This window comes from Triticum urartu, chromosome 1, assembly GCF_003073215.2.
Source record: "Triticum urartu cultivar G1812 chromosome 1, Tu2.1, whole genome shotgun sequence".
NCBI classification, from domain to species: domain Eukaryota; kingdom Viridiplantae; phylum Streptophyta; class Magnoliopsida; order Poales; family Poaceae; genus Triticum; species Triticum urartu.
In genome coordinates, this window is record NC_053022.1 from 49,025,451 (window position 1) to 49,052,003 (window position 26,553).

At 42.0% G+C, this 26,553-nt stretch overlaps 1 protein-coding gene across 2 annotated transcripts; it reads left to right on the plus strand.

Annotated features, from left to right (window-relative positions):
- The first annotated feature begins 299 nt into the window (after positions 1-299).
- On the plus strand, positions 300-19,607 carry LOC125546232 (rRNA biogenesis protein RRP5). Of its 2 annotated transcripts, none has more exons than XM_048710400.1 (40): positions 300-684; positions 777-982; positions 2,039-2,179; positions 2,339-2,515; positions 3,576-3,672; positions 4,516-4,628; positions 4,717-4,839; positions 4,939-5,010; positions 6,496-6,588; positions 6,744-6,854; positions 7,002-7,124; positions 7,876-8,064; positions 8,191-8,265; positions 8,535-8,671; positions 8,978-9,112; positions 10,407-10,546; positions 10,712-10,777; positions 11,262-11,368; positions 11,442-11,522; positions 11,640-11,714; positions 11,799-11,900; positions 12,260-12,425; positions 12,505-12,632; positions 13,038-13,121; positions 13,213-13,313; positions 14,682-14,835; positions 14,924-14,998; positions 15,081-15,231; positions 15,384-15,969; positions 16,280-16,340; positions 16,641-16,786; positions 16,867-17,050; positions 17,125-17,223; positions 17,300-17,631; positions 17,701-17,877; positions 18,093-18,189; positions 18,270-18,425; positions 18,544-18,780; positions 18,864-18,947; positions 19,123-19,607. In XM_048710400.1, exons 1-40 carry the CDS (start codon positions 471-473, stop codon positions 19,228-19,230), a joined length of 5,703 nt encoding a protein of 1,900 aa, XP_048566357.1. In that variant the 5' UTR covers positions 300-470; the 3' UTR covers positions 19,231-19,607. The 2 variants fall into 2 exon arrangements, with proteins under 2 accessions (XP_048566357.1, XP_048566362.1); XM_048710405.1 differs by having other exon boundaries at positions 15,387-15,969.
- Positions 19,608-26,553: the final 6,946 nt, after the last annotated feature.

Genomic DNA, 26,553 nt, shown 5'->3' on the forward strand with positions numbered 1-26,553 from the left:
TTGCACTCCCATCTATCCATATTACTTGTCGCTCAAACAGATACATCTGATACATCCGTTTGAGCCACAAGTAATTTTGATGGGAGGAAGTAATAAATTATTCTTTTAGATTTCCTTGAGTGAATTATTCTTTTTAGAATTGAATTTTACTTAACCTTTTTTAGGGGAATTGAATTTTATTTAACGAATTCTTTTCTGGAAAAATGCTCGGACGGCCCAAACACGAGAGAATCGCAAGGTTTCGGGCCCAGGGAAAGCAGCGCCGCGGGCACGAGAGTCCGCCCTCTCCTGTCCGCTGTCCGGTACCCCCTTCCCCTAAAACCTCACCTAAAACCTAAACCCTCCCCCCCATTCGTCGGCGCCGCCGCTCCCAACCCCACTGCCCGTCGCTTCCTCCACCCGGCCGGCTCCAAACCCGCGAGCCCTTGGCCCACCCCCTCCCCCCCGCGTCACCCCGGGCGCTCGCCGCCATGGCGCCGCACGGCGACAGGAAGAAGGGGAAGGGCGCGGACCGCCCGGGCAAGCCGGGGCTGGGCCCCAACCGCAAGGAGTTCAAAAACCACCGCAAGGAGGAGGGGGAGAAGGCGGGCGGCGCTGAGGAGCAGGATCAGGAGCAGGGGCAGCAGCCGGCGCCGCACCCCGCGGCTCTGTTCAACGCCGCCGACGACGGCGATTTCCCCAGAGGTGAGCGACGGCCGCGCGCGCGGCCTGGCCCCGCCCCTTCGCGTTTTGGTTTCGTATATGCTGACGTGGGGTCTCCCTGTTCCCCTCCGCAGGAGGGCGCAGCCTCCTGAGCAGGGACGAGATGGCCGAGGCGCGCACGGAGGCCGAGGTGGAGTTCGAGAAGGAGGAGAGGAGGGGGAAGAAGAAGAGGAAAGCCAACACCTCGTCGGGAATCGACGGCGATGATGACCTGGGGACCCTCTTCGGCGGGGCTACCACTGGGAAGCTCCCACGCTTCGCCAATCGCATCACCTTGAAGGTTTTGAACTCTCTGAAACTGTCCCTCTGTAGGATTTGCTTTGCAACCCTTGTGTTATGCACCAATCACTGGCTGGTAGGTTGTATGCAGCAATGCCCTTTTATGATCGCGTCCTAGCCTTGCCAATTTCATGGTGTGTCGTGTAACCTGTTCTGCTAGTTTGTTCATCAAGCATCATCAGCTCCAGACTGCGAATTAGCTTTGAGCCTTTGACCCCACATGTGGTATATGCCTAACACAACCTTTAGGAATTTGACACAGCATGCCACAGAGCGCTCCCAAAGTATGGCACACAAGTGGTAGTTTCCAGTGACACAAAGTGCATTTTAAAATGTTAAAGGTGCCTCAACCCCATTAAGTTGATTTTTACCTGGTATGTTAATTTGGTACATTTATGACAGCATAAGACCTTATTCAATGTAAGATGCTTAGTAGAGGTGCTTAGAAAAATAAACCATTTCTTCTTCAAGCACCGGTTTCGTTGTAGAGGGTAGACACTTAGTTATGCACCTCTCCTGTAGAGATAAGCACTGGTGCTTAGGAAAAACTAGGTTTATTTCACTAAGCATCTTTCTAAGCACCTTGCATTGTACAAGGCCTAAGTTGGCACCTTGGCGGGTGCTCGTGAGGTGTAGCATCAGTTGACTCACCTTCCTCATATGAGAGGAAGCCTTGACGGGTGCTCGTGAGGTGTAGCATCAGTGGACTCACCTTCCCCATAATACAATATATCAAGTGTAAGACGATTAGAAAAAGTGAATTGTGAAATTCTTAATATCAGAATAACCTGAACAAATGCCTTTGCTTAGATGTGGCTTCCCTTGTGATAGTCAATTACAAGGACCAATTTGAGTCAGTGAATTGAGCAAAACTCAGGTAGAGTTTTCATTAGCACAATGTCTCTTTTAATTGTCAGCTATGTTTTTTTATCTGTCTACATTAACAGAAATTACTGATTAGATTTGGGATGTTTTTTCCATTGGTGAGACTCTTGGATTAATTGCTGCCGTTTTGGTGAAACGGCCATACCAACCTTTCTTTTTTCTGTTTTATCAGAATATTTCACCAAGCATGAAGCTTTGGGGTGTTGTAATCGAAGTTAACCAAAAAGACATTATAGTGAGTCTACCTGGCGGAATGAGAGGGTTTGTTCGCACAGAGGAAGTTTCGGACATTGCTTTGCATGGAAATAGCAAGGTATTGATTTTTTTGGTATCTTTTTGTTTCCAAGGTTTCTGCAATCTATATTTTGCCACTAATAATGAAAATTTAGTTGTGTTCTCGAAGTTGCTATCCAGAAAATGCAATTGATGTTGATATTGATTTTTGTTATTCTGTTAATCTGTTTGACTGCAGGATAATGATGGCAGTGTATGTGCTGAAGTTGTTCATGTTGGTCAGCTTGTACCTTGTATGGTTCTGCAAGTTGATGATGATAAGAAAGAAGGAAAAGCGCACAAACGGGTTTGGTTATCATTGCGGTTGAGCCGGATGTACAAGGGTCTTTCTCTGGATGCTATCCAGGATGGAATGGTATTTATATTTGCCTTGGCTCTTGTTGGTTCTAGATATGCATGATACCAGCTTAACTCCTGCCAGGACAGTGAAATTTGTACATTTTCCTTATCCTTATCCATCTTAGTTCTTGATATGTACAATGTCATAGCCCACAACCGTAGTCTCTGACTGCAGATGTACAATTCTAGCATAATGTGTAATTGCTCAAAACTTTGTACCCATGCAAAAATTCACACGCACAAAACAATTACACCCCAACAGAACTGAAACATGCCAGAGCATACATCCAAGCATGTTCTCCTCCAGCCATCCCAACGGTCAAAATAGAAAGAAGACTTGAACATCCAATGAGAACTACTGATGCTATCATGGAAAACTCACTTCTCTTGTTTAGTTTTCTTTAGATAGTCAACATTTTGGTCAAACAATGGCAACTTAATGTCACCCTTCGCTCCCACCACCCATCACCCTTTCTATCCTTTCAGTAAAGTAAATGTGGTCAACCTGTTTATAAATTTTGTATATAAATGAAGGGGTGTTTCGCTGATAGCCAAGATTGGAATTTTGTGTATAAATGAAGGGGTGTTTCGCTTATATCCAAGATTGGCCCCTACTGTTGTTTGAAAGTTTAGTCAGGGCATGAGCTTTTGACTGGTGAGAAATCCAGGCTCAGCACGTGGTGGCAAACTAGCAATCAACTTGCACAAAGGGTCGATTTTTTAAGAATGAGGTTGCCTCCCTAACTGGGCTGTTGTAATGGCAGCAAACAAAGCATCCTTGCAACTGCTTATAAAAAAGAAAAACTTAATGGAACTATGGTTGGTAATTATTATTAAATTTTTTCTGCTCACCCAGATCAACAGTCAGCTCATTGGTGGTCTTTTATGTACGCACTGAAATGGCTTCTCTTCATTTGTTGATAGTTCTATTAAGGTGCTATTGCACACCAGTAACATGTACGGTGTCCATAGTCTGCTCAATCGGCTGTCCCTTATCTACCTACACTTCTCTTATACCTCTGACAAACTTCGATGTGTTAGATTCTGAGCCAACTCTTTTATATTATGTTTCTCAGGTGCTCACTGCTCAAGTGAAAAGCGTCGAGGACCATGGTTACATTCTTTATTTCGGAGTATCGACATTTAGTGGATTTATGCCAAAAGCTGGCAAAGGTAGACATTGCTTAATAAGGTCACAGTTACAATTATTGATTGTTAAGAAATTATGCATGCCTAGATAAGTGTGCACTTCATGCCAGTTATTGTTCTACATTAGCAGCTTCAGATAGCTGCTAGAACAATGTATTTGTTTACATGCTTATGGCAATATAATTATTTAGTGCTGATAATATCAATAGTCCAATTTCTAGCAATTGCTTTTTGTGAAAAAAAAACGCTGTCAGGCTGCACCTTTTTTTTTATTTGTTTTACTTGTAGGTACATTTTTATTAACTCAGACGTATCCTTTTGTTGTTCTAAACTATTAATAAATGCAGTACCTACTCCTGATTTCTAGCAATTGCAAGGCATATAGTGTACAAAATATAGTTAAATAGGAGGAAATTTGTAAACTTTGCTCGTGCCTAGACTCCTCATTTGGCATATTTGATTATAAGTGTATTTTTCAAATAAGTTACTGAACTCAAGGCACATAGCACAGTAAGACAGAGCTTGCCGGGCTGTCTGCTGGCTTACTACTTAACATTATTTGGAACAGTGTTACTGATGTACTCCCTCCGTTCCTGAATATAAGATGTTTTAGCTTTTCTCTATTTTCTCTGATTCGTATGCATCTAGACGCGTTTTAGTGTGTATATTCGCTCATTTTTATCCATATGTACTTATGTAGTCCATATTGCAATATCTAAAACATCTTATAATTGGAAATGGAGGGAGTATGTGTCTGCTGTATTCATCAAATGATTCTCTTTGACCTTGCCCAGCATTGTAAAATGCTGATCATGATGTTTGTTTCGGGATGTACCTATGAGCTAATCAACTGGTATTCTTTTGTAGAAACTGAGAAGATTGAGAGCGGACAACTCATACAATGTGTCGTGAAGGGGATTGATAAAACTCGCTCTATTATTCACTTGAGTTCTGATGAAGACTTGATCTCTAAATCCATTGTATGCTCATTAATTATTAGTCAGTGCCTTTTGAGTTTATTCTGTATCATGTTAGTCATCGCTAATTTATAAGTCTGTTCTTATCTAGATTAAAGATCTGAAAGGCCTTTCCATTGATCATCTAATTCCTGGCATGATGATGAGTGCACGTGTTCATTCAGTCCTTGAAAATGGAGTTATGCTATCATTTCTTACTTACTTTACTGGAACGGTAACTTTTTTTCCACACTTCAGTATTTTCTTTTTTAACTTTCCCATGGTTTGGATTTTATTTATTTAATTATTACATTGAGCGTATTTTCCTTATCAGGCTGATATTTTTAATTTGTCGAGCTCCTTCCCTTCTGGTAATTGGAAAGATGATTACAGCAAGAATAAGAAGGTCAGTAATTCTTCCCTATAGATTTGATAGTGGCCGTGCGCTTGTGGCCACGGAGTCTATAATATTTGCATTGATCAGTCCTAATAATGAGTCTGCACAATGTTTGTACCTATTTTACGTTCACTGACGCTTACTGTGAATTCTCTTTTTATCATCTGTGCGCATGGTTTTGGGTACTTCAACTGTACCCAAAATTGTAGGGTGGTCGGTTATGATTCCTTGCCAAAAATGTTCTTTTTTCTTGACATTTTTCTTATTTCAGACTTAAGTTTTCTCAGATTGTAAGCTTGGGATAGCAATAATAACAATGAGAATAGTGGTAGTAGCAGTAGAACAATAACAATAATCCGAGAAACTTTGTTTGGTTACTCACTCCTTTACCTCTTAGGCTGCTCATCTGTCTGTGGTTCTAGTAAGACAAGAACACTACATGAATGTGTCCTGTTCCTGTATTCTGTCTCATGTGTTAGAATATGCTCCCTCCAAATCGGTTACATGCCCCCACTTATTTTGAGCATAACTTTGACCGATTTATAACCAACAAAATATAATTTACATGCCACAAAAAGTATATCAGTTGATTCACATTCGGAAGAAGTTTCCAGTGATTTACTTTTTGTGGCATATGACTTATATTTTGTTGGTTAAATTGGTGGTCATAGTGAGGCTCAAAAGTCCAGGGGGACTTGTAAACCGGTCCGGAGGTTAACGAATAACCCTGTAATGTGGCAAAAGTCAACCATCACTTATCACAATGAGTCTAATCATCGAATGACAAGTGACCATGTTGCACATGACTTCTGTTATGATAATTTTCTCAACTATGGCGGTACCATTTTCCCCAGAAGATGCAGAACCCCACTTTCCAGGACACGTGGGCATGTGAGCATGTCACAAGTTGTCGGTGGTGAACTTAAATGATATGCAACAGTATATATGAATATGACTTGCTACTGTATGTTTAAATGTGTGAAAAGCACTGGTGGATGTCTTCAAAGTTATACTTCATGCATTATTTTTATTTGTCCATTTAAACCTCTGCATAATTAAGTATTTTTATCATGAGAAGTACTTTATCTTTTACTAATTTATCTAGCATATAGTTTGGAAAAAGGGTCAAAGGCATGTATTTCAGGCCTTTTCAGCATCCGGAAAGAAAGCCGACAATAAACTAGCATCATAGCCACAAAAGATTGGCTGGCTAGCCCACTTGTTACCATTCTAATTGGGTCTAAATTGAATAGGGCGTTGCTTTCTTTACCACATTTACCTGAGGTTGATATTTTGCTAGAAGGCACGTGGTCCACGCTTGTCACAAGGACTGTTTGCTGCTAATTTAATCGAAAAGTTAAATTGACTTGATCTGCATGATGATCCCTCTTCTCTCTTTTGTGTTTCTGTTGTTGAAACATATTGTTGGTTATTCTCTTGGACTGTAGGACTTGTGAGTGATTTTTTCATTACGCTTTGTGCTACAATTTGCAGGTAAATGCCCGCATCTTGTTTGTTGATCCTTCAACAAGAGCAGTTGGGCTTACATTGAACCAACACTTACTTCGTCTTAATGTACCCCCTATTGTAAGTTTACTGCTTTTGCCTGACCAATTCTTTTGGTACATTCTTGAATATTTTCATTTATGCCTGCATAGTTGGCTTTAGTCTAGTCTATATTCGAAGAGGGGCTTTCCTGTCCTAGTCTTATTCAATTTTGATTGACGATTTTCCTTATGCAGAATGTTAAAGTTGGAGAAATATATGACAAATCACGGGTGCTGAGGGTGGATAAAAAGGCTGGTCTTTTTCTTGAAATACCTTCTCCAACTCCATCACCTGGATTTGTTAGTGTATGTGTTATTTCAAATATGTTATTGCCTTGGCCTATTCTTGTTTACAAAAGGGCCAATCTTATGTTGCTATTTGCTTGCCATCACTGAAGGCATTATTCATTAAGATCCATCTTAATATTTGGATATTGCGATTGTGATCTTTAGATACACGATGTATCAGACAAGGATGTGAAGAATGTGGAGAAGAAGTTTAGGGAAGGCAGCTTGACACGTGTCCGTGTACTTGGAGTGCGACATCTTGAAGGAGTTGCACTAGGCACCCTAAAAGTAATCACATCTGGCCACTTATAGTTTTTATTCTGTGCCTTTGTTTACTATTGAATATCCGTACACTTAAGTGCTTAACCCGTTTTGATGCTCAGTGTTCCTTCTTAGTTGATACACCCTGGTCTGTGTTACATCCTACCTTTTTTATACCCAATATGCTCATTCAATGCTTGAACTCTTGCACCATCTTCTTTATCTAGCAATTATGTATTTATCTAGCAATTATGTTCTGCAAAGGTCGGTTTAAGCTGTACAGTGGAGTTCATATGGTTATAAAAGATGAGATGGGTACCTGATCCATACCATGTGTTAGTGCATGTATTCGAAACTGAGGTACTGAATGCATCATGGAGGGGGTCATCTGATGATAATTGTTATGTTAGTTTCCGTGGTGCTGCTTAATATTCCTGGCCACTGTTTACAAGTCACTTCTTTACTTCTTAATGATTAATTATGATAAAATTGTTTGTGGTAGTACTGGATTTATAATTAATGTGATGGCAAGGTATGTTCATTCTCTTTCATTAAGCATGTGGCTTCTTCTATTCTAGCTCCATTGTTTTTAAATGTATTAAGTTGGTTCATCTTTATTTTTGACATGCATCTGAAAAATCATTTTGCTTCCAGCTGTTGCATGTGCTTAATTAATATCAAAGCATGCCAGGCAGTCCTTTAAATCAGATTTACCTCCTTTTCGTAAACTAGCAAAATAGGCTGTTTCTGAGGATCTCCATATCTTATCCTTCTCCAGGACAGTGCTTTTGAAGGTTCTGTTTTCACTCATGCTGATGTCAAACCAGGTATGGTAGTGAGAGCTAAGGTTGTTACTGTTGAGCCTTTTGGCGCAATTGTGCAGTTTTCAAGTGGTGTGAAAGCACTTTGCCCACTTCCTCACATGTCTGAGTTAGACAACATTGTAAAGCCACCGAAGAAATTTAAGGTGCCATTCTGTTCTTTTTCTTCCTCTCTTAATTTCCATTGCATATACCATAAGACTGGTATATATGATTAAGATGCATAACATGTCCACCATTGACACTTCCTTTTTTTTGTTAATTTTGTGTAGGCTGGAGCTGAATTACTTTTCCGTGTTTTGGGTTGCAAATCCAAGAGAATAACAGTGACATACAAGAAGTCTCTGGTACCTTAACTGCACTCTCACCCTTGAAATGTTTAGTATACTGCAAATTGTACTCCCTCCGTCCCAAAATAAGTGTCGCTGATTTAGTACAAAGTTATCCGTCCCAAAATAAGTATCGCTTATTTTGGGACAGATAACTCTGTACTAAATCAGCGACACTTATTTTGGGAGGGAGGGAGTATATTATAGAGCATGATGGAATATTGTTCTTCAGATTGATTTTCTTGCCTCTGTGGGAGCTGATCAATAAAATTCTGGATTTCCTTCAGGTCAAATCAAAACTTGAAGTGTTGGCCTCGTATGCTGATGCAAAGATTGGTTTAGTGACTCATGGATGGATTACTAAAATAGAAAAGCATGGGTGCTTTGTGAGATTTTACAATGGAGTTCAGGGGTTTGTTAGCAGGTTGACCTCTCATTTCTTATGAAATTCATCAGCTATATGTTCTTAACCTGCATATTTTTTTCCACACTCATGTGATGATCTTGATGGTTAAAACATGTTCCTTCTGTCTTTGAAGTCTCTGTCTGTTGAGTTCAATGAATTGAAAATCGGATTTGACTGTGATTTTCTCTCTGAAAGGAGTACCGCCGGCCACCTGCATCTATTGATGCATATAGCCATGAGTGTGATTTGTCTTATGCTGTTCTTGATAGCGACAATTTTATTTATTGAATATATGCTTCTGACATATTTCCTTATTTGTACCAGATCTGAACTTGGACTAGAGCCAGGTATTGAAGCTGAAAGTGTTTATCATGTTGGACAAGTTGTCAAATGTAGAATTGTAAGCGTGGTCCCCACTTCAAGGAAACTATATGTTAGTTTTACAATGTCTTCTAATAGGTGAGTGTTCCCTCTTGTTCTTTTATTGTTTTTTCTGCTCTCTTGCTCATATCAGTTTTTGTTTTACATGGTTACGGGTAACTGGGCCGTCGTTTTTATCCTTATATGTTCTTAAATATTTTAAAGGTCATTATGTGATTATATTTCCTGTCATTTTTCTATTCTTTTTTTTAAATAGTCCTTTTATGAAGAGATCGATGTTAGGTCTTTATTTTGTTCTGATAAGGATTGGCTAACAACGTAATAATGTTACGTATAATTGATGTCATTAGATTCATGCTCAAAACTATTCGTGAATGTGATGATGTATCACATAAACCGTGTTAATAGAGTAATTGTTGGTCAAAACCTTGTCTTAACAACACTTTAAATGGAGGGAGTAACAAACAACTTTTATTGGATTTGAAGTACGTTTCTTTAGTTTCTGAGAAACTGGCAGTAACACTTTTCTCATTAAGATAAGATTAGAATATGTAACAACAGTTGCACAGGCTTATTTTTAGAACATCCAATACAACGTTAGTCCACATGTGAACGTATATCCTTGAAAGCAAGAGAGGCCACCTTAGCTTTGTCTATTGCTGATGAAGATCTGTTGATTCCGCTCCTTCGACACGTTCCACAGGTGTAGATGAGTTGTCCTCTCCGTTTACATTGCCAGGTTTTGGTGCAGCAGCCACATGCCATCCCACCATGCATCAACTGAAGTGAACTGAGTATGCGTGGGCATGGGTGAGCCAGCCTCGCCAAACCCTGAGTTCACACTTTTAGTGCGAGCAAGTTTGATTCGCTAAAGAAAATCATAGGTGCTCAGCCCGTGTCACAATATCCCATCTTCCAACTCTCGCACCATTGACCACACTTCACTCATTGCACAAAAGAAAGACATCTGGCACAGAGGAAATGGCCAGATGCTTTTACACTGCGAGCAGTTGTACAAACTGTACTATCAGATACCTCTACATACATTGGTGTTTTTGAACCCATAATATTATATTTAGCATGCCAGGTTATTGCTGAAGCTTTTGCATACATGTTTTTTTTGTGTGGTAAAGGGCAGTTGCATTCTTAAACGCTGTGCTACGGTACTTGATCTCTCCTTTTCCTTCTATGGTCTTTGCCAATACTTTCAGTCTCTTGTTGGCTTCTGCTGACACCTAGGAACCGAATTTTAACCAGGAAAGGTCCTGAGCAGATCCCTGCTTGGTGCGTAGACCTGTGCCTGTGTTTTTGGCACGCAATTTTCCTTTTGTGTTGTGTAGCTTGACAACTAAAATTTTACTTTCTCATGCAGGGTCGTTCAAGCTGATACTGCAAAGGTGGGTACTATTGTTTCTGGTGTTGTGGAGCGACTTACTCCTGCAACTATTGTGGTCAGTGTCAATGGCTTCTCCAAGGGATCTATACTTACTGAACAGTTGGCAGATCATCATGGTATATCCTTGCCTGTGATTTTCAAATATTTGGTTCATTCGGTCTGGACTCCCCACACGCACAGACACAGACACGAAGACAGCCTGCACATCCACAATCCTTTTCCCCGGCTCATTTGTACATCTTTGTTCTGTTCACCCATTTACACCTTTTCTTCTTAATTAGGCCAAGCTGCTCAGTTGAAGAATATGTTGAAGCCTGGCCATGAGTTCAACCAGCTTTTAGTTCTTGGTAAAGTCATTGAAGTTCTGTCTCTTTTGTTATTCAACAATTTGTATGAACTAATTTACAATTTCCCCCCCACTGTTCAGTTTCTGGGAGTACAATGTACTACTCCCTACTGTAGTGATCTAAACGCTCTTATATTAGTTTACGGAGGGAGTATGTCTTTCTAGAGATTTCAATATGGACTACATAAGGAGCAAAATGAGTGAATCTACACTCTAAAATATGACTATATACATCCGGAGGGAGTAGTAATCATTGTTTATAGGGTGGTAAGGCTACCTATGGCGAGCACATAAACAATGCTAGTAATATTTGTACTTTTATACGACAAAGAACTTTGAGCTGTAGCATAACTCAGTCTGTATATAGTAATTTCCTCACATAAATTTTTTATGTACATGTCCTTCCTGCCGCACTTTTGGTTGTTTTACATGTGGATATTACTCAACTTGACTAAGTATTTGCCTTTCGTATTATGCTGTTTCAGATACTGAAGGCCAAAATTTAGTTCTTTCCGCTAAGCACTCACTTATCAACACCGCAAATGACATTCCATCAGAGATATCACAGATGCAAGCAGGAGCTGTAGTTCATGTACAGTTCTTCATTTTGTTTCAGTTACATTATAATTAATGAGCAAATCAGTTGACATTTCTTTTTACCTTAGGGTTACATTTGCAACATCATCGAAGCTGGTTGTTTTGTTCGCTTTCTTGGACATCTAACTGGTTTCTCTCCCAAGGATAAAGTAAGCATGTATTAGCCCTGCTTCTCTCTTTATCTCGGAACAGCCTCTTATCTTGCATGTTTTGGCTTCGTCGTTCTCTCTATTTCTGAAAAAAGCCTAACCTTGTGTTTCCTGAAGGCGGTTGACAGGCCGATAGAAAAGCTTTCTGATGTGTTCTGTGTTGGCCAATCAGTTCGTAGTCATGTCCTCAATGTACGTATAACATAGTGTTGTTGATACTTTCGTGTTTGGATACTATGTTGTTTGCTTTACTGAATGGTTCATTATTTGTTATAGGTGAATGCAGAATCTGCTCGAGTAAAGCTTTCACTTCAACAGTCCATGTGCTCTTCACCTGATTGTTCATTTATTCAAGGATATTTTCTTCTTGATCAGAAGGTCATAATATAAATCTATTTGTGTCTTACTCAAAGTTAAATGGCTTAACCTTGATGAAAAAAAGATTAAATGGCTGAAGGAAAGTCTTATCTAGAACCACCCGTTCACAAATATAAGATGTTTCGGGTATTTCAATATAGACTACATTCAGACTGAAATGAGCGAACATCTTATATTTGTGTCTATATATATATCTGATTCAGAAAAAGGTTAGAACATCTTATATTTGTGAATGGAGTGAGTAGCTGCTAGCAATGTGGTAATTTGGGCTGGGGTCAATAATAAAAGCTTTCGATGAAAGCAGAGACTGTGCTTTAACATGTGCACTGACAATTGGTGTTACCTTGTTGTTTGTCCAGATTGCGGCATTGAAGTATTCAGCTCCTAGTACTTCTCATGACTGGGTGAAATATTTTGGCATTGGTAGCTTGGTTAAGGGTGAGGTGGGAGCAGTAGAAGAATATGGTGTTATCCTTAACTTCAAAGACCATCCGGATGTTGTTGGTCTAATTGAACATCATCAGCGTAAGTAACTCACTTTCTCCTTATATGGCATATTAACTATTACTGATTACGATCATTCAAAACTTTTCCTTTTCTGCAGTTGGTGGCAGTACTGTAAAAGTGGGTTCTTCTGTGAAGGGTCTTGTTGTGGATTTATCTGATGGAGTTGTAAATTTATCGCTTAAACCTGAACTAGTTGGCAGTGTCAGCAAGGATGAGAAAAAGAAGGTAATAATAGTAGATGCCCTTCTCTCAGCAATATATGTGTCTAGCCGGTTAAGGATTGTCTCTTCCATTATTTATTGGTTATTTGGTAGTGGTAGTTGTTTGTGGGTAGCTTAGTAGTTTACCTGCACTGAAGTACTTCTTGCGATTGTGCCCTTCCTATCTACAGCATTGCTTGAAACTGCTCACAATGGGCTAAACATTTAGCAGTGTAGCTTCATAACTCGAAAAAATACTGTCAACATTTGTGTCTGAAAATCTCTGTTTGCATGTTGTTTGTTTTTAGTTCACCAAATAAAACATCTGCATGGCTACTCCCCCTATTTACCAGTTTTCTAATGGTACTAATTTCAATTGCTTTGACACCAACTTTAGTTATATTGGACCGGTTTGTTTGTTGCACTTCAGAAACGTCACAGAGCTGCGGTTTTGGACTTGGAGCTTCGGGAAGAAGTCAATGCAGTTGTGGAGATAGTCAAAGACAGCTATATGGTGTGCAAATTACTCATCTGACTAGTTTATTCTTATTACTTCCTTATAAAGGTTGACTGCTGTTCTTTTCTCATCATTTTGTTCTATCCAGGTTCTTTCTGTCCCTGAGTATAATCATGCAATAGGCTTTGCACCGTTGATGGATTACAACTCACAGTTGCTTCCTCAACATCACTATGATAATGGGCAGTGGTAATCACGTGAACTTACTTCAGTGTATTGCTACTGATTAGTTACTTGTTTGAATGGTCGGGGAGCAAAAGTTGAAAGGTTCATTTTTAGAATTCTAATAATTTCTACAGTATGCCTACTGCAGATCAGGTTTTTTGAGATACAACTGGCAATACTTTATTTTGCCCTTTTGGTTACGATTGTGCATGTTATAATTTGTCTCTGGTTTTTGGTTCATAGATACATATTACTCTGAACTGAACATACTATGTCAGTAAACTGTCCTGTCGCCAGGACATGCAAGGCATCTAGGAGCTTAAATGAGTCAAACGTGAGTCAATCTAGCTTAGGCCGCCTTGAACCTGACATTATTATAGATTGAATAAGCTCTAGCTTAGCTTGACTGAACTTGTCAGTGGGTTGACAATGCAAGTATGCAACCCAACATTGATTATTGCGCTCAAGACAAGTTTGCACCTCACTTGAATTAGACTTGATTTTTCTGCACTACATACTAAATATGTACTCCCTCCTTCCATCTATATAGGGCCTAATGCGTTTTTCAAGACCGCCTTTGACTATTGATAAAATTAATACTACAAGACATGCATAATGTGAAAATTATATCATTGAAAGCTCCTTTCACATACGAATTTGATGATGTGCTTTGTGTAAGTTGCATGTCATATATTATTGCTCTAACATTTGGTCAAAGTTAGCCTCGAAAAACGCATTAGGCCCTATATAGATGGAAGGAGGGAGTATATATATTCAACCATAATTGACCTCAAGCTTTCTCAATGAAGTTTTCTAGCTCAAGTATTGTATTGCTCAAGCCTGGTAGAAATGTTGATGCACTTCACATGCCCACCTTTTCATTGAATTTATAATGTTTTTGAATATTGTATCTGCATTGTTACCATCACTGTTGATCTCACATTGTCCCTTCTTTAAAATGGAAACTCAGTCGAATGATTATTAGTCTAGTCCTATATATGCTTTGCAGTGTGGACTCTCTGATATGGTTTGATAATGTCTCGTGCGGTGAAGCGTTACATTTTCTGTTGTTGCAAGTTCACTTTATTCACGGTAGAAAATGTGTAGAGCCGTATCATCTCATAATATAGGAGCATCTGCCATGTTTGCTGCTGAACAATACAAGTTTAGTGTATTATCTTGAAAGGGTTAGTATAAAGCAACATTTTATATTGCACCGAACACATGCAAATGACTAGCAGATGTACCATTTGCGATTTTCAAGGTCGGCAGACTATCGAGCCTATATTACTTTGGTGTTAAAATTTAACAACCCTTACCTTCTTTTCTTAGTACAAATGCAGTTACAGTTTGAAGTACTCTTCTCTTATTTTGTGTTTGTTTTTATTGAAGCATTAACGTTGTCGTTGGAAGTATCCCAAGTTCTGACCCTTCTGGAAGACTTATCCTTCTCCCGAAAGGATCAGCCCATGATTCTAATATCTCTAGTTCTAAAAGGGCTAAGAAGAAATCAGACTACAAAGTTGGGTCACTTGTTGAAGCAGAGGTGCAACTATTTTCATAGCAATCGTATGATCAGTCGTTTACTCTCTATTTATAGTTTGCGTATAAATATTAATCATGTTTGGTTGCAGATTATTGATATCAAGCCGCTTGAGGTTATTTTGAAATTTGGTGTCAATCTTCATGGAAGGATTCATATTACTGAGGTATATACTAGATTTTATTAGTTTATTTATAGTGATTTTTGTAAGTAATTATGGATCAGTAATAGGCATATGTTTCTCTCAGGTCCTTGAAGAAGATTGCAGCGAGCATCCCTTTAGTAAACTCAAAATCGGGCAAAAGGTCCATGCAAGAATTGTTGCACAAGCTGAACATTCAGCAAAAACTGGCAGAAATTTGAAATGGGAACTATCTATTAAGCCATCCTTGCTTAAAGGTAGGCTGTACCAAAATCTCTCTGTTTGTCCATTTCATATATGTGTAACGCCTTTTAGCCTAACCATCACTATATACTCTTGGTGCTTCTTGTGACTTGTGATGACTTGGTTTCCTGATGCTGGCCTTTCTTTTTCTGGTTCAATTTAACAGCAGACTTGGAAGAATCAACTGCATCTGAAGCTGAATTGAATCACTCAATTAATGACATCATACGTGCTTATGTCGTCAAGGTGGATACAGAGTGGGTCTGGTTAACTGTATCCAGAAAGGTTATGGCTCATTTATTTATTCTCGATAGTTCAGTTGAGCCGAGCGAATTAAAAGAGTTCCAACAGTGTTATAGTGTCGGTCAAGCAGTGAAAGGACGCATTATTGGGGTGAACAGAGAGAAAAGGTTGTTGAGGCTGAAAGCGTTTGATAACCAATGCATGCTCGAGAATATAGATGACACACAAAAAACAGTATCTTCTATTGCTGAACACACGAAGGAAGGAGATATCATTGGTGGACGCATCCAAAGGATTCTACCTGGTGTTGGTGGGCTTGTCATCCAGATTGGACCTCATCTTCATGGAAGAGTTCATTATACTGAAATTGTTGATTCGTGGGTACCTGAACCCCTATCTGGGATCCATGAAGGTCAATTTGTAAAGTGCAAGGTCCTGGCTGTAAGCCGCCAAGCTGAAGGATCTGTCCGGGTTGACCTATCACTTCGCTCAAGAAAACTTGATAATTTGTAAGTCTTGTTGCTTGCAAAGTATTGTTCATAATAAATACAACAATATTTAGTAGCGTTGAATATGCTTCTTTTTGTCAAAAGTCATATGGGTACTCTATAATTTAAATAGACCTTAGATATAAGTTAACACCAGCTAGTGGCAACTGCTTTTTTGGATGTGGGGTTGTGCCGTGATTGTCTTCTCAAACAAAATACCGAGACAGTCAACCAAATAAATAGGCCTGTTAGAGGTGAACTTTGTACACAATATTTTTAGTTGTCCAGAAAAATATTATGTCTGTCATTCTGTGACATCTTTGTTTTGTAGGACAACTTGCGCTCCCCGGTTTGAGAAGATCAACGATCTGTGCCCCGGTACAGAGGTTAAGGTATTTTCTATCTTCATACAATTTGGTAATATCAAACTTGGAGGAAGTTCTCTTGAAGCTGTTACAACCGAGCACAAATGCCTTAATTTCTTTTGGTTTTAGACTTTGAAGTATTTAAAAAATTACACTGCATGCTCTTAGCCTCAATTTGTTGGGCTGTGAGCCACTGGGCATCTAAATGAGCAGAAATTGTTGCTGATGGCGTGTAAAAAAGGAAATCAGTTTTTTTTACTTTCCCCTTTTCTGGACATTTAAATTGCGACTATGGTGAATTTATGTGATTTTCTTCTAAACATTTAGGGTTATGTGAAGAATGTGAATCCCAAAGGGTGTTTCATCATGCTTTCTCGAATGGTTGAGGCTAGGATTATTTTGTCAAATCTGTCAGATGAGTATGTCGAAAATCCCCAGAAGGATTTCTCAGTTGGAATGCTTGTACAGGGAAGGTTAGATCTCGCCATTGACAAATGCACATATAACTAAAAAAATAAAATTCTCTCCCCGATCTAATGGAAAAATCCCGCAGGGTATTGTCTGCGGAACCACTATCAGGGAAAGTTGAGGTATCACTTAGGAAGAGCACTGGTAGCAAATCGCAGAAGTTGGATGATATTAGCTACAGTGACCTGCATGTTGGGGACATCGTTGATGGTCAAGTTAAACGGGTTGAATCCTATGGATTATTTGTGACAATCAAGAGCAGTGAACTGGTATGCTATTGTCCTTTTGATTCTGCAAGTGTTTATCAGTAATTGGTATGTTAATGTAGATCATTGTTTTGTAGGTGGGCTTGTGTCATGTATCAGAACTTTCTGATGAACCAGTTCTTGATATCAACGCTTGCTACAAAGCTGGTGATATAGTTAAAGCTAAAATTTTGAAGGCAAGTTTTATCTATGGTTAGACTGGTCTTTTGTACTGCATGTGTGCTAAATTTCATTTTCATTTTCTTCATACAGATTGACGAGGATCGACACCGAGTATCCCTTGGCCTTAAGGAATCTTACTTTGACTCTGATCTGACTGATGATGAAAATGGCAACAAGAATGATGGTGGAAGGGTTCCCATGGACATCAGCCGTGCCCCTCAGATGTCTGGAGGTTTTAACAGCACTTTAGTTCTTCCTGGACGTGAACCCAGGGCTTCTGTTCCCCCACTTCAGGTCGCCTTGGACGAATACGAAGTTTCTGACCAAGAGGGTGATCAGAAAGCTCATGAAATTGCTAATGGAAATGAATCAAATGTAAAAAAGAGCGATAGACGGTTAAAGGAGAAGGCGAGAAAACAAAGGTTTCCACACATTTCATTCTTGTACCTTTAACAGTGGCATCCAGACTCTTACACCATTTTCCTCCCCAGGGAAATAGAAATCAGTGCCTTGGAGGAAAGGGCTTTACAGAAAGATATACCACAGACTCCAGATGAATTCGAAAAGTTGGTGAGGAGCTCTCCAAATAGTAGCTTCGTCTGGATAAAGTATATGGCATTTTTGTTAGACCTTGCGGATGTCGAGAAAGCACGTTCAGTAGCTGAAAGGTACGATTGCAGTATAAGGATAATTGTTTTGAAATTCTGTTCTGACTAATTTTTGACAATAGGAATTTACTGTTCTGAAAAAAAATCCATGAAAATTCCCATTCTTATTACTCTATTATGCAAAGATATCTATGTTTTCTTCGCTGAATATTTGTTTACTTCGAACCTGTTGCATAGATTGTCATCTTAATGCAAGTGTCCCTCATGTTTGTTAGGGCTTTGAGAACAATAAACATTAGAGAGGAGGAGGAGAAACTCAATGTATGGGTAGCATACTTCAACCTTGAAAATGAATACGGGAGTCCACGGGAGGTAAGTTAAAAATGACGCTATGTTATGTTTCTTTCTGCTGCTCCAGTTGATGATACTGATCTGCTGTTGGTATATGCAAGGATGCTGTCAAGAAGATATTCCAAAGAGCCTTGCAGTATTGTGATCCCAAAAAGGTGCACTTGGCTCTTCTTGGAATGTACGAGAGGACTAAACAGAATGAACTGGCAGATGAACTTTTTGATAGAATGACCAAAAGATTCAAAACTTCGTGCAAGGTTAGTTTATCACTTTGGTTTTTGTATTTGGAGCATATTTATGACTTCCAAACTTCGTGCAAGGTTAGTTTTTTTTTGTATATGGAGCAACTTTATGACTTGCATGATGCAATTGTAGATCTGGTTGCGCCGCATTCAGTTTTCTCTCACTCAAGGCAAGGATGTTGAATACATCAAATCTGTCGTAAACCGTGCGCTTCTTAGTCTACCACAAAGCAAGCGTATAAAGTTTCTAACGCAGACTGCTATCCTGGAGTTCAAGTGTGGGGTGGCTGAGGAAGGGAGATCCAGATTTGAGCTGATCCTAAGGGAGTATCCGAAAAGAACAGATATTTGGAGCGTTTACCTAGACCAGGTAATATTGCATTAGCAAACCGTCAACCTGTCTGTTATTCTGTCAACTTTACCAGTCTCATTGACAAGCATGATTTCTTTTAGGAAATTCGACTTGGTGACACCGAAATAATACGGGCATTGTTTGATAGGGTGACATGCCTTAGTCTACCTCCAAAAAAGATGAAGGTTTGGCTCATTCTTTGTATATTCTACTCAAAACATGAACATTATCTCTCTTCACTGCTATCTGTCCCTGCCCTGCATAATATCTCTTGCCATTCAGAATTTGATGCCATCGCTTGCTTTATTACCGTTCCCTGCATTGATATAAGTTTTTTGATGCCATGGTCGTCATTTACAGTTCTTGTTCAAGAAATACCTGCGATACGAGAAGGCTCAGGGCGATGAAGAAAGAATCGAGCATGTGAAGCAGAAGGCAATGGAGTACGTTGAGATTTCTAGAGCCTGATTTGCAAAAGACATGCGGAGGCACTGCTCCTGCTCCTGCAATGCGCAGGAGGCGTCTGCTTGCCGGGGATTCATGCAATCGTTTATTGTGACCTGCAGCCTGGGTTTGCTTCTAATGAGACGTCTACATTCTTATTTTTACGCTGAGGTTGTGCAGAGAATGTGCCAGTCAGGGCTGCAGCTTTTATGCAGACTGCAGTCCGCCAATTTTGGCGTTGTTACACTTGTGATGTATGTATTGCTATTAATAGGAAAGATAGATGATTATTCAGTTTTGTTTCAAACACCTCACTAACTATTCGAGCTGTTGGGTTGTGTTTTGAATTTGTGAACTCATCGTTAGAAATTGTGAGTGGGGACTGAGAAGTTTCTTCGCTAGCCTTGGAAGTGCACTATAGTGTCAAATGTTACTACGTTCTGACGTTGAAAGAATGCTGCTCTCTCCGTCTCTTATACATAATAAGTGTTGTGGTTTAAGTTCAAATTCCATAAATAAGTGTTTGTGGTTTTAGTTCAAATTTGACTATTAATAGTTGTGTACTTAAAAATATATTCAGAGAAACTCTTGCGAACTTTTTCATCGTTTTGGGATTTTCACCATGAGCTAATTCAAATGTTTTCATACTGGTAAAGACTGGCTTGGCTTGGCTAGGGCTCTGGGCCTACTCTTCCGGCGAAGCTTGCCTTACAGCTTGACGCACTTCTGTTTTTTTACTTTCCATCACCAAAACACTAGCAAATCACAATTATATAGTATCACAATGGATAATACAATTTTAGTGATCCTTCAGTCCAATATAGTACTGTTCATAATTAACATCTCTTGTCTAATGTTCGATGATACCTTTTGTGTTTTATAAGGAAAACGCTCGCCTTCAGCCGGCGGATCCGTCGTCTCAGTACGTGCGATGCGTGGCTCACCTCGAACTAGCTCTTGTTGCAGTTTGCCCACTACAACAACTCGTGTGTTGTAGGATCTGAATCCTCGAGGGTTGTTATCCGTGCAACTGAGCTACCCTGCTGCCGCTCCCTATCTTCCTCTCGCTACACTTGTTGCCCCGCCGCATCTAACTCTAACGGCACTGCCCCTGCGACGTCACCGATGTTGGACCGAAGCTCCATGGAAGTGATCGGGCTTGCTCGTCGCCGGACTCTACTGCCGCCGTCGTTCGCCGCCTTTACCTGGGAAAAAGAATTCTGCAACATCATCTTTGTTGCAAAAAAAATTCTGCAACAAGAACTATGTTGCGAAAAATTCTGTAACAAGTCCTCTGTTGCAAAAAAAAATCTTGTTGCAAAATAATTCTATAACAAGACCTTTGTTGCAATTTTTTTTGCAACATCACCTTTGTTGCGAAGGTTTTTACAACACCGCGTATGTTAGAAATGTTTCTGCAACACTACTCTTGTTGCAAGAGAGGTGACACACATGGATGAGTAGATCGGACGGCTCCCCGCAGCAATCCATTGGCCAGCCAGGCGGCGAATGTTTCCTAGTTATCCGTCGGCTGACGCGTAGCAGCCCCCAATTTATAATGCATGTCTAATTAATATGTGTAATTAATTTCTTGACTAATTAATTTCATGCACTAGTGGACGAGGCAGAGATTGGGCAAAAGACAACTGGGATGAATTTTGGGTTGCGCTTGACCGTTGGATGGACGCGCTGCTGGCCGTCCAATGTACCATCCACGCTCCCCACCTCCCTTTTGCAACAAGTGCGGTGTTGCGGAAACAAGGGCCGTGCTACGCGTCTGTCGGTTGAAGTTTGGGAAGGTTCGACCACCTCCCACGCCGTTAGATCTTCCCACGTGAGCGTCACAAATTGCAACAAGCTAGTTGTTACGCTCATCTCTCTGCAACAACGACTTTGTTGCAAACCACACTGAAGAGTTATCGTGTGACTTCACGAATTGCAACAAGTTGGTTGTTGCTGAAACAAAGACTTTGTGCGGAGACATGATGTAAGTTTTGCAACAATGGTATTGTTGCAGAAAAATTTGCAACTATGGTGATGTTGTAGAAAAAAATTGTCTCCACTTTTATGCAACAAAGGTAATGTTGCAGAATTTTTTTTTGCCTTCACATTCACACAACGTAGGTGATGTTGCGGGAGCAAGTTTTGCAACATTACTGATGTTGCGGAATTTATTTGCAATGAATAGGATTGGCCAGGTAGTAGGGACCAAGCACGTGCACCAAGTCTTCATGCGAGTCACGCGCCCTCACAATCCAGTGGACCAATGGGCAGCGTGAAAGGATCGATATGGTTGACTAGAGGGGGGGGGTGAATAGGCAACTAACAATATTTAGCTTTTCTTTAACAATTTAAACTTTGCATCAAAGTAGGTTGTCTAGATATGCAACTAGGTGAGCAACCTATATGATGCAACAAAGATATGAACACAAACAAGCAAGAGATATATCACAAATAAGCTTGCACAAGTAAAGGCACGAGATAACCAAGAGTGGAGCCGGTGGAGACGAGGATGTGTTACCGAAGTTCCTTCCTTTTGAGGGGAAGTACGTCTCCGTTGGAGCGGTGTGGAGCCACAATGCTCCCCAAGAAGCCACTAGGGTCACCGTGTTCTTCTCACGCCCTCACACAATGCGAGATGCCGTGATTCCACTATTGGTGCCCTTGGAGGCGGCGACCGAACCTTTACAAACAAGGTTGGGGCAATCTCCACAACTCAATTGGAGGCTCCCAACGACATCACGAAGCTTCACCACAATGGACTATGGCTCCGTGGTGGCCTCAACTGTCTAGGGTGCTCAAACACCCAAGAGTAACAAGATCCGCAAGGGATTAGTGGGGGGAATTAAATTTCTCTTGGTGAAAGTGTAGATCGGGGCCTTCTCAACCACATCCGAGCAAATCAACAAGTTTGATTGGCTAGGGAGTGAGATCGGGCGAAAATGGAGCTTGGAGCAACAATGGAGCTTAGGGTTGGAAGAGGTGGTCAACTAGAGGAAGAAGACACCCCTTTTATAGCTAAGGACAAATATCCAACCGTTATCCACCTACCAGCCCGCGACCAGCGGTACTATCGCCCCAGACCAGCGGTACTACTGCAGGGCCACGCGGTACTTCCGCTTGCTGACAAGCGGTACTACCGCAAGGCCACGCGGTACTACCCTGCGGACCCGCGGTACTACCGTAACAACAGTTAGAGCAGACGTGTAGCACAAGAGGTGAGGGCGGTACTGCCGTGGGCGCGGTACTACCGCTCCCGCTTGCGGTACTACCGCAAGGCAGGAAACCCCTAGCCTGGGAAGAGCACGGATAAAGATACATCTATGCCTACTTTCGCTGGTAAACGGAAGAAGCAAAAATCCGACACAGTACTACCGCAGAGGAGCGGTACTACCGCTTGGCAGCTGATCCAGGCTGCGCACGGTACTACCGCACAAGGGATGCAGTACTACCGCAGTGGTGCAGATGTAAAAAATTACATCCGCCCCTACTACCGCAAAGGAGCGGTACTTGGCCTGGGGGCCACGGTACTGCGGCTCCAGAGGAGCGGTACTACCGTGGGCACCTGCGGTACTACCGCGCCGAAGTGCGGTACTACCGCGGGTGCCTACGGTACTACCGCTCAACAAGGAGCAGTACTACCACAAGCACACCAACAGCAGTCAGGACAAGGGAAAAGAGGATCAACGGAGGATGCTCCAAAGTGCAGGGGAAATGAGGGGACAAGGAAGAAAGCGTGTACGTGATGATTTCACCCAAACCTTTTCGACGCGGACCCCCTCTTGATAGTACGGCTTTCCTACGACTCAAATCCACCAAAAAGAAACGTAGAAAAGACGCCGTCTTCAACAGTTTTCGAGGGGCACCAAACCGTCTTGTGCCTAGCGATGAAACGTCTGGGAAACTCAAGGCACACGATTAGTCCGCAAAAGCATTGTCATCAATCACCAAAACACCTTAGGGATAAACATGCCCTTACAATCTCCCCCTTTTTGGTGGATTGATGACAATACGGGATTTGCATAGAGGAAATAAGGTTAAGCAAACGCAAACCCCTCCTCTCTAGAATATAGACGGGCTCCCCCTAGATGTGTGCCAACTAGATGGGTGCTTTGGACTCCACGACACACATACTAAGATCAAAGCTCCCCCTATATTATAGAGACAAGGCATATCTTGCAAAAGTAAGGCTAACACTAGACAAGATAGCAAATACGAGCATAACAAGTAGCACAAACATAAGCTCACTAGGATAGAATAGAGTGCATATATCTTACACCATATGAAGGATAAGTCTCAAGGGCGCAAACTAAACCAAAGCAAACAAGGTCCAAACGATAAAGCAAACACCAAAGACGACACGACACGCAAGCACGCAAATCCCTACACTCTCTCCCCCTTTGGCATCGAGATGCCAAAAAGGCAGAGAGGACACCTACACACAAGGGGTGGCTCAGGCAAAGAAATCATCCCAATGCTCCTCGTGCTCCTCGTCAGACTCGGCGGCGGGGACGGTCTCCTCGATGTCCTCCTCAGAACTAGTCCACTTGAAACCTTGCTTCGCCATCCATGCAGCCTCTGGCATGATGGCATCCTTAGAACCGCCAGAGACATCCTCTCCAAAGAGCCTCATGACCTTCTTGTCGCGGCAGCGACTCTCCTTGGATGCCACGTGAGTCCTGTACTGCCCCTTTGCCTGCATGCAGAAGAGAGTCTTCATCTTTTCCTTCAACTTCTTGGCCCACGACGGCTCAGAGGAAGGTGGGGAAGACCTAGCAGCACGGTCCTCAGCAACATCCTCTGCACCGGCCTCCTCCTCACCAACAGCTCTCCTAGCAGCAGACGCCTCAGCATGAGTAGTAGTGTTGGCCCAGTTGGGCTTGACGCGGAGACTGATGGACTCATGCCGAATCCAGTCTGGAGCAAGGAACTCATCACCAGGGTACAGCTTCTCCCAAGTCGTGGAGATCAACAGAAACAGGTATGGTCCATAGATAGGTACCTTGCGAGTGTACACCGCAAACCGAAGATCACACCACATGATGTGTGAGACATCAAGTGGCTGAGTCTGAGACGAACATGTCTCCGCGCACAGGAGCATCATGTCCACCAGATAGGAATGAACCTTGTCCTTGTCGCCAATGCGAGGGAACAGAGTGTTGCGGAAGATGCGATGCATGATATCCAGAAAAGAGTTCAGCACCCAAGTCGACTTGCCACTGGGAAGCACCTTCTCAACATAGTACGACTTAAGCTTGTTCTTGTTAGCAGACTCGGAATTGGTGTGGGGGCGAACACCAACGGGTGTGTGAAGCCCGTCATCAGGAACGTGGAGCAGAACCATGAACTCCTTGCAGGTAGCAGACAACTGACGGCCATTGGTCATCCAGGTCATCCTCCGCTCATCCCCGGGGTGAAAGTGAACTGAGGCAAAGAACTGATAGATAAGCTCAGGATCATAGTCAAGGTGGAAAGAGATCACATGTTCAATACCGAACTGCTCTACCAAATCCAGAGCTTCTCCAAAGTAGTCACGAAACTTGTCCTTCCTCATGTGATTCATGTCTATCCACTTGACATCCATGTAGGTGTTTTGCTTGTTCTTGATTACATCCAGATAAATGAGAGCCTGCTGCTTGGTCCATAACAACTCAGTGCCTCTAAGGATAGCACGAGCATTCACATAAGGGTTGATCTTTCGGCGTTCGATGTACTCATTGAGGGGAATCTCATCCATGCCCTTAGCAGGTTCCTATTGCTTGCTAGCAGTGGTCTTGACATTGCGCTTGGGGGCATTGGAGCCCTCTGGTGCTTCATCTTGAGGATTGCGCAGTCGCTTGGAGCCAGTGTCATGACTGGGATTGAAACGGCGAGAGCCACCACCTAAGACACAAGAGAAAGCACACACAAAAGAGCGAGAAGAATCAATGCAAAGACCACGACAAAGCAAGGGAAACAAGTAGAAAGCATACGGGATAACTGCCACGAGGAAGATGGGACAACAACGGTAGTGCCGCCTGGTCGTGCGGTACTAAAACTTTAGTACCGCTCCTAATCACGGTAGTACCGTGGCTTGGAGTGGTAGTAAGACCTTAGTGCCACAGAACATCCGGTAGTACCACACCGAACAGGCGGTAGTACCGGACAAGCGGTAGTACCGCACCAGTAGCACGGTAGTACCGCACCGCGTCAGATCCGAACCTACTTTTGAATCTGAGAAGACGCGCAAAACCACGGCGGAACTACGGTTGATCAAATCTACCACGGGATGATATATCAAGTATAATTTCTACGCAACACTACTCTCCTACAACCTTCTCTTGCAAAGACTTGGCCTAAAATCTCAAGAACACAAGCATCTCCCCAAAAACCTAGAGACAAGAGAACCAACAAGAAAGAGAGGGATTTGGGGAAAACCATGGTCCATGGCAAGAGGAAGTGGTGGGGAACGATCCCACCGGTCGGAATCCAAGGAGAGCAGCCGGAGACGGAGATCCGGCGAGGGACTCCGGCCCCGTTCTTAAGCGAGAGAGAGAGAGAGAGAGACGAAGTGGGGAAAACTGACGAATGGGTATGGGGGAGTTAGAACCTCCTTGTTCCCGTCCTTATCCCCACGCGCCTCCGATAGCGCGGTAGTACCGAGTATCATCACGGTGGTACCGCTTGGCCGGAAGAACCGCACGAAAGCGGTAGTACCTCTCTCCCAGGCGGTAGTACCGCGCTGGGCCGGTAGTACCATACTTTCCAAGCACGGTAGTACCGTGGCAGGACGCGGTAGTACCGTGAGCTCAAGAAGAAGCCATTTCCAAACACAGGAAAAGAGAGGTCTTCGCAAAGAAACTTCAAACGAACAAAACACCTCACAACAAGCTCAAACACGAAGGGAAGAAGGGGCAAAACGACAACAAGAGACGACCATGAGACACAACCTCTCCAAAGAGAGGGCGGTGGCCGGAGCCACCTATGTTTGAGTCAATTGGTATGGCACCGCGAAGAATTATCCTTGGGCCCATGACCAAAACTCGTCTTTGAAGCACAAGTACCATCAAAAATGGCTAATGTGAAAGATTTGATCAATTTATGCATAATGGGGGGAGGGAGAGTTCATTGAGAGAACAACACTCCCCCTATGTCCATGCCTACATCTAAACAAGACAACAAGTTGAGTGTGGTGGGGTGTGCAAGGGTTCAAGCAACATTGCTCGAATCAATGATATTTAGCTCATGCCTTAACTCGCGAAATCTTGCTTCATCCAACGGTTTCGTGAAAATATCTGCAAGGTTATCATGAGTGTTGACGTAGTTGAGCTCGATCTCCCCTCACCTAATGTGATCCCGGATGAAGTG

Excerpts from the sequence above, each read along its gene's own strand:
- LOC125546232 (XM_048710400.1), top strand. The coding sequence starts at position 471 with ATGGCGCCGCACGGCGACAGGAAGAAGGGGAAGGGCGCGGACCGCCCG. Across the intron at positions 5,011-6,495 it reads ATTACAGCAAGAATAAGAAG|GTAAATGCCCGCATCTTGTT; the intron begins GTCAGTAATTCT and ends TACAATTTGCAG. Across the intron at positions 15,232-15,383 it reads TAAGCCATCCTTGCTTAAAG|CAGACTTGGAAGAATCAACT; the intron begins GTAGGCTGTACC and ends TCAATTTAACAG.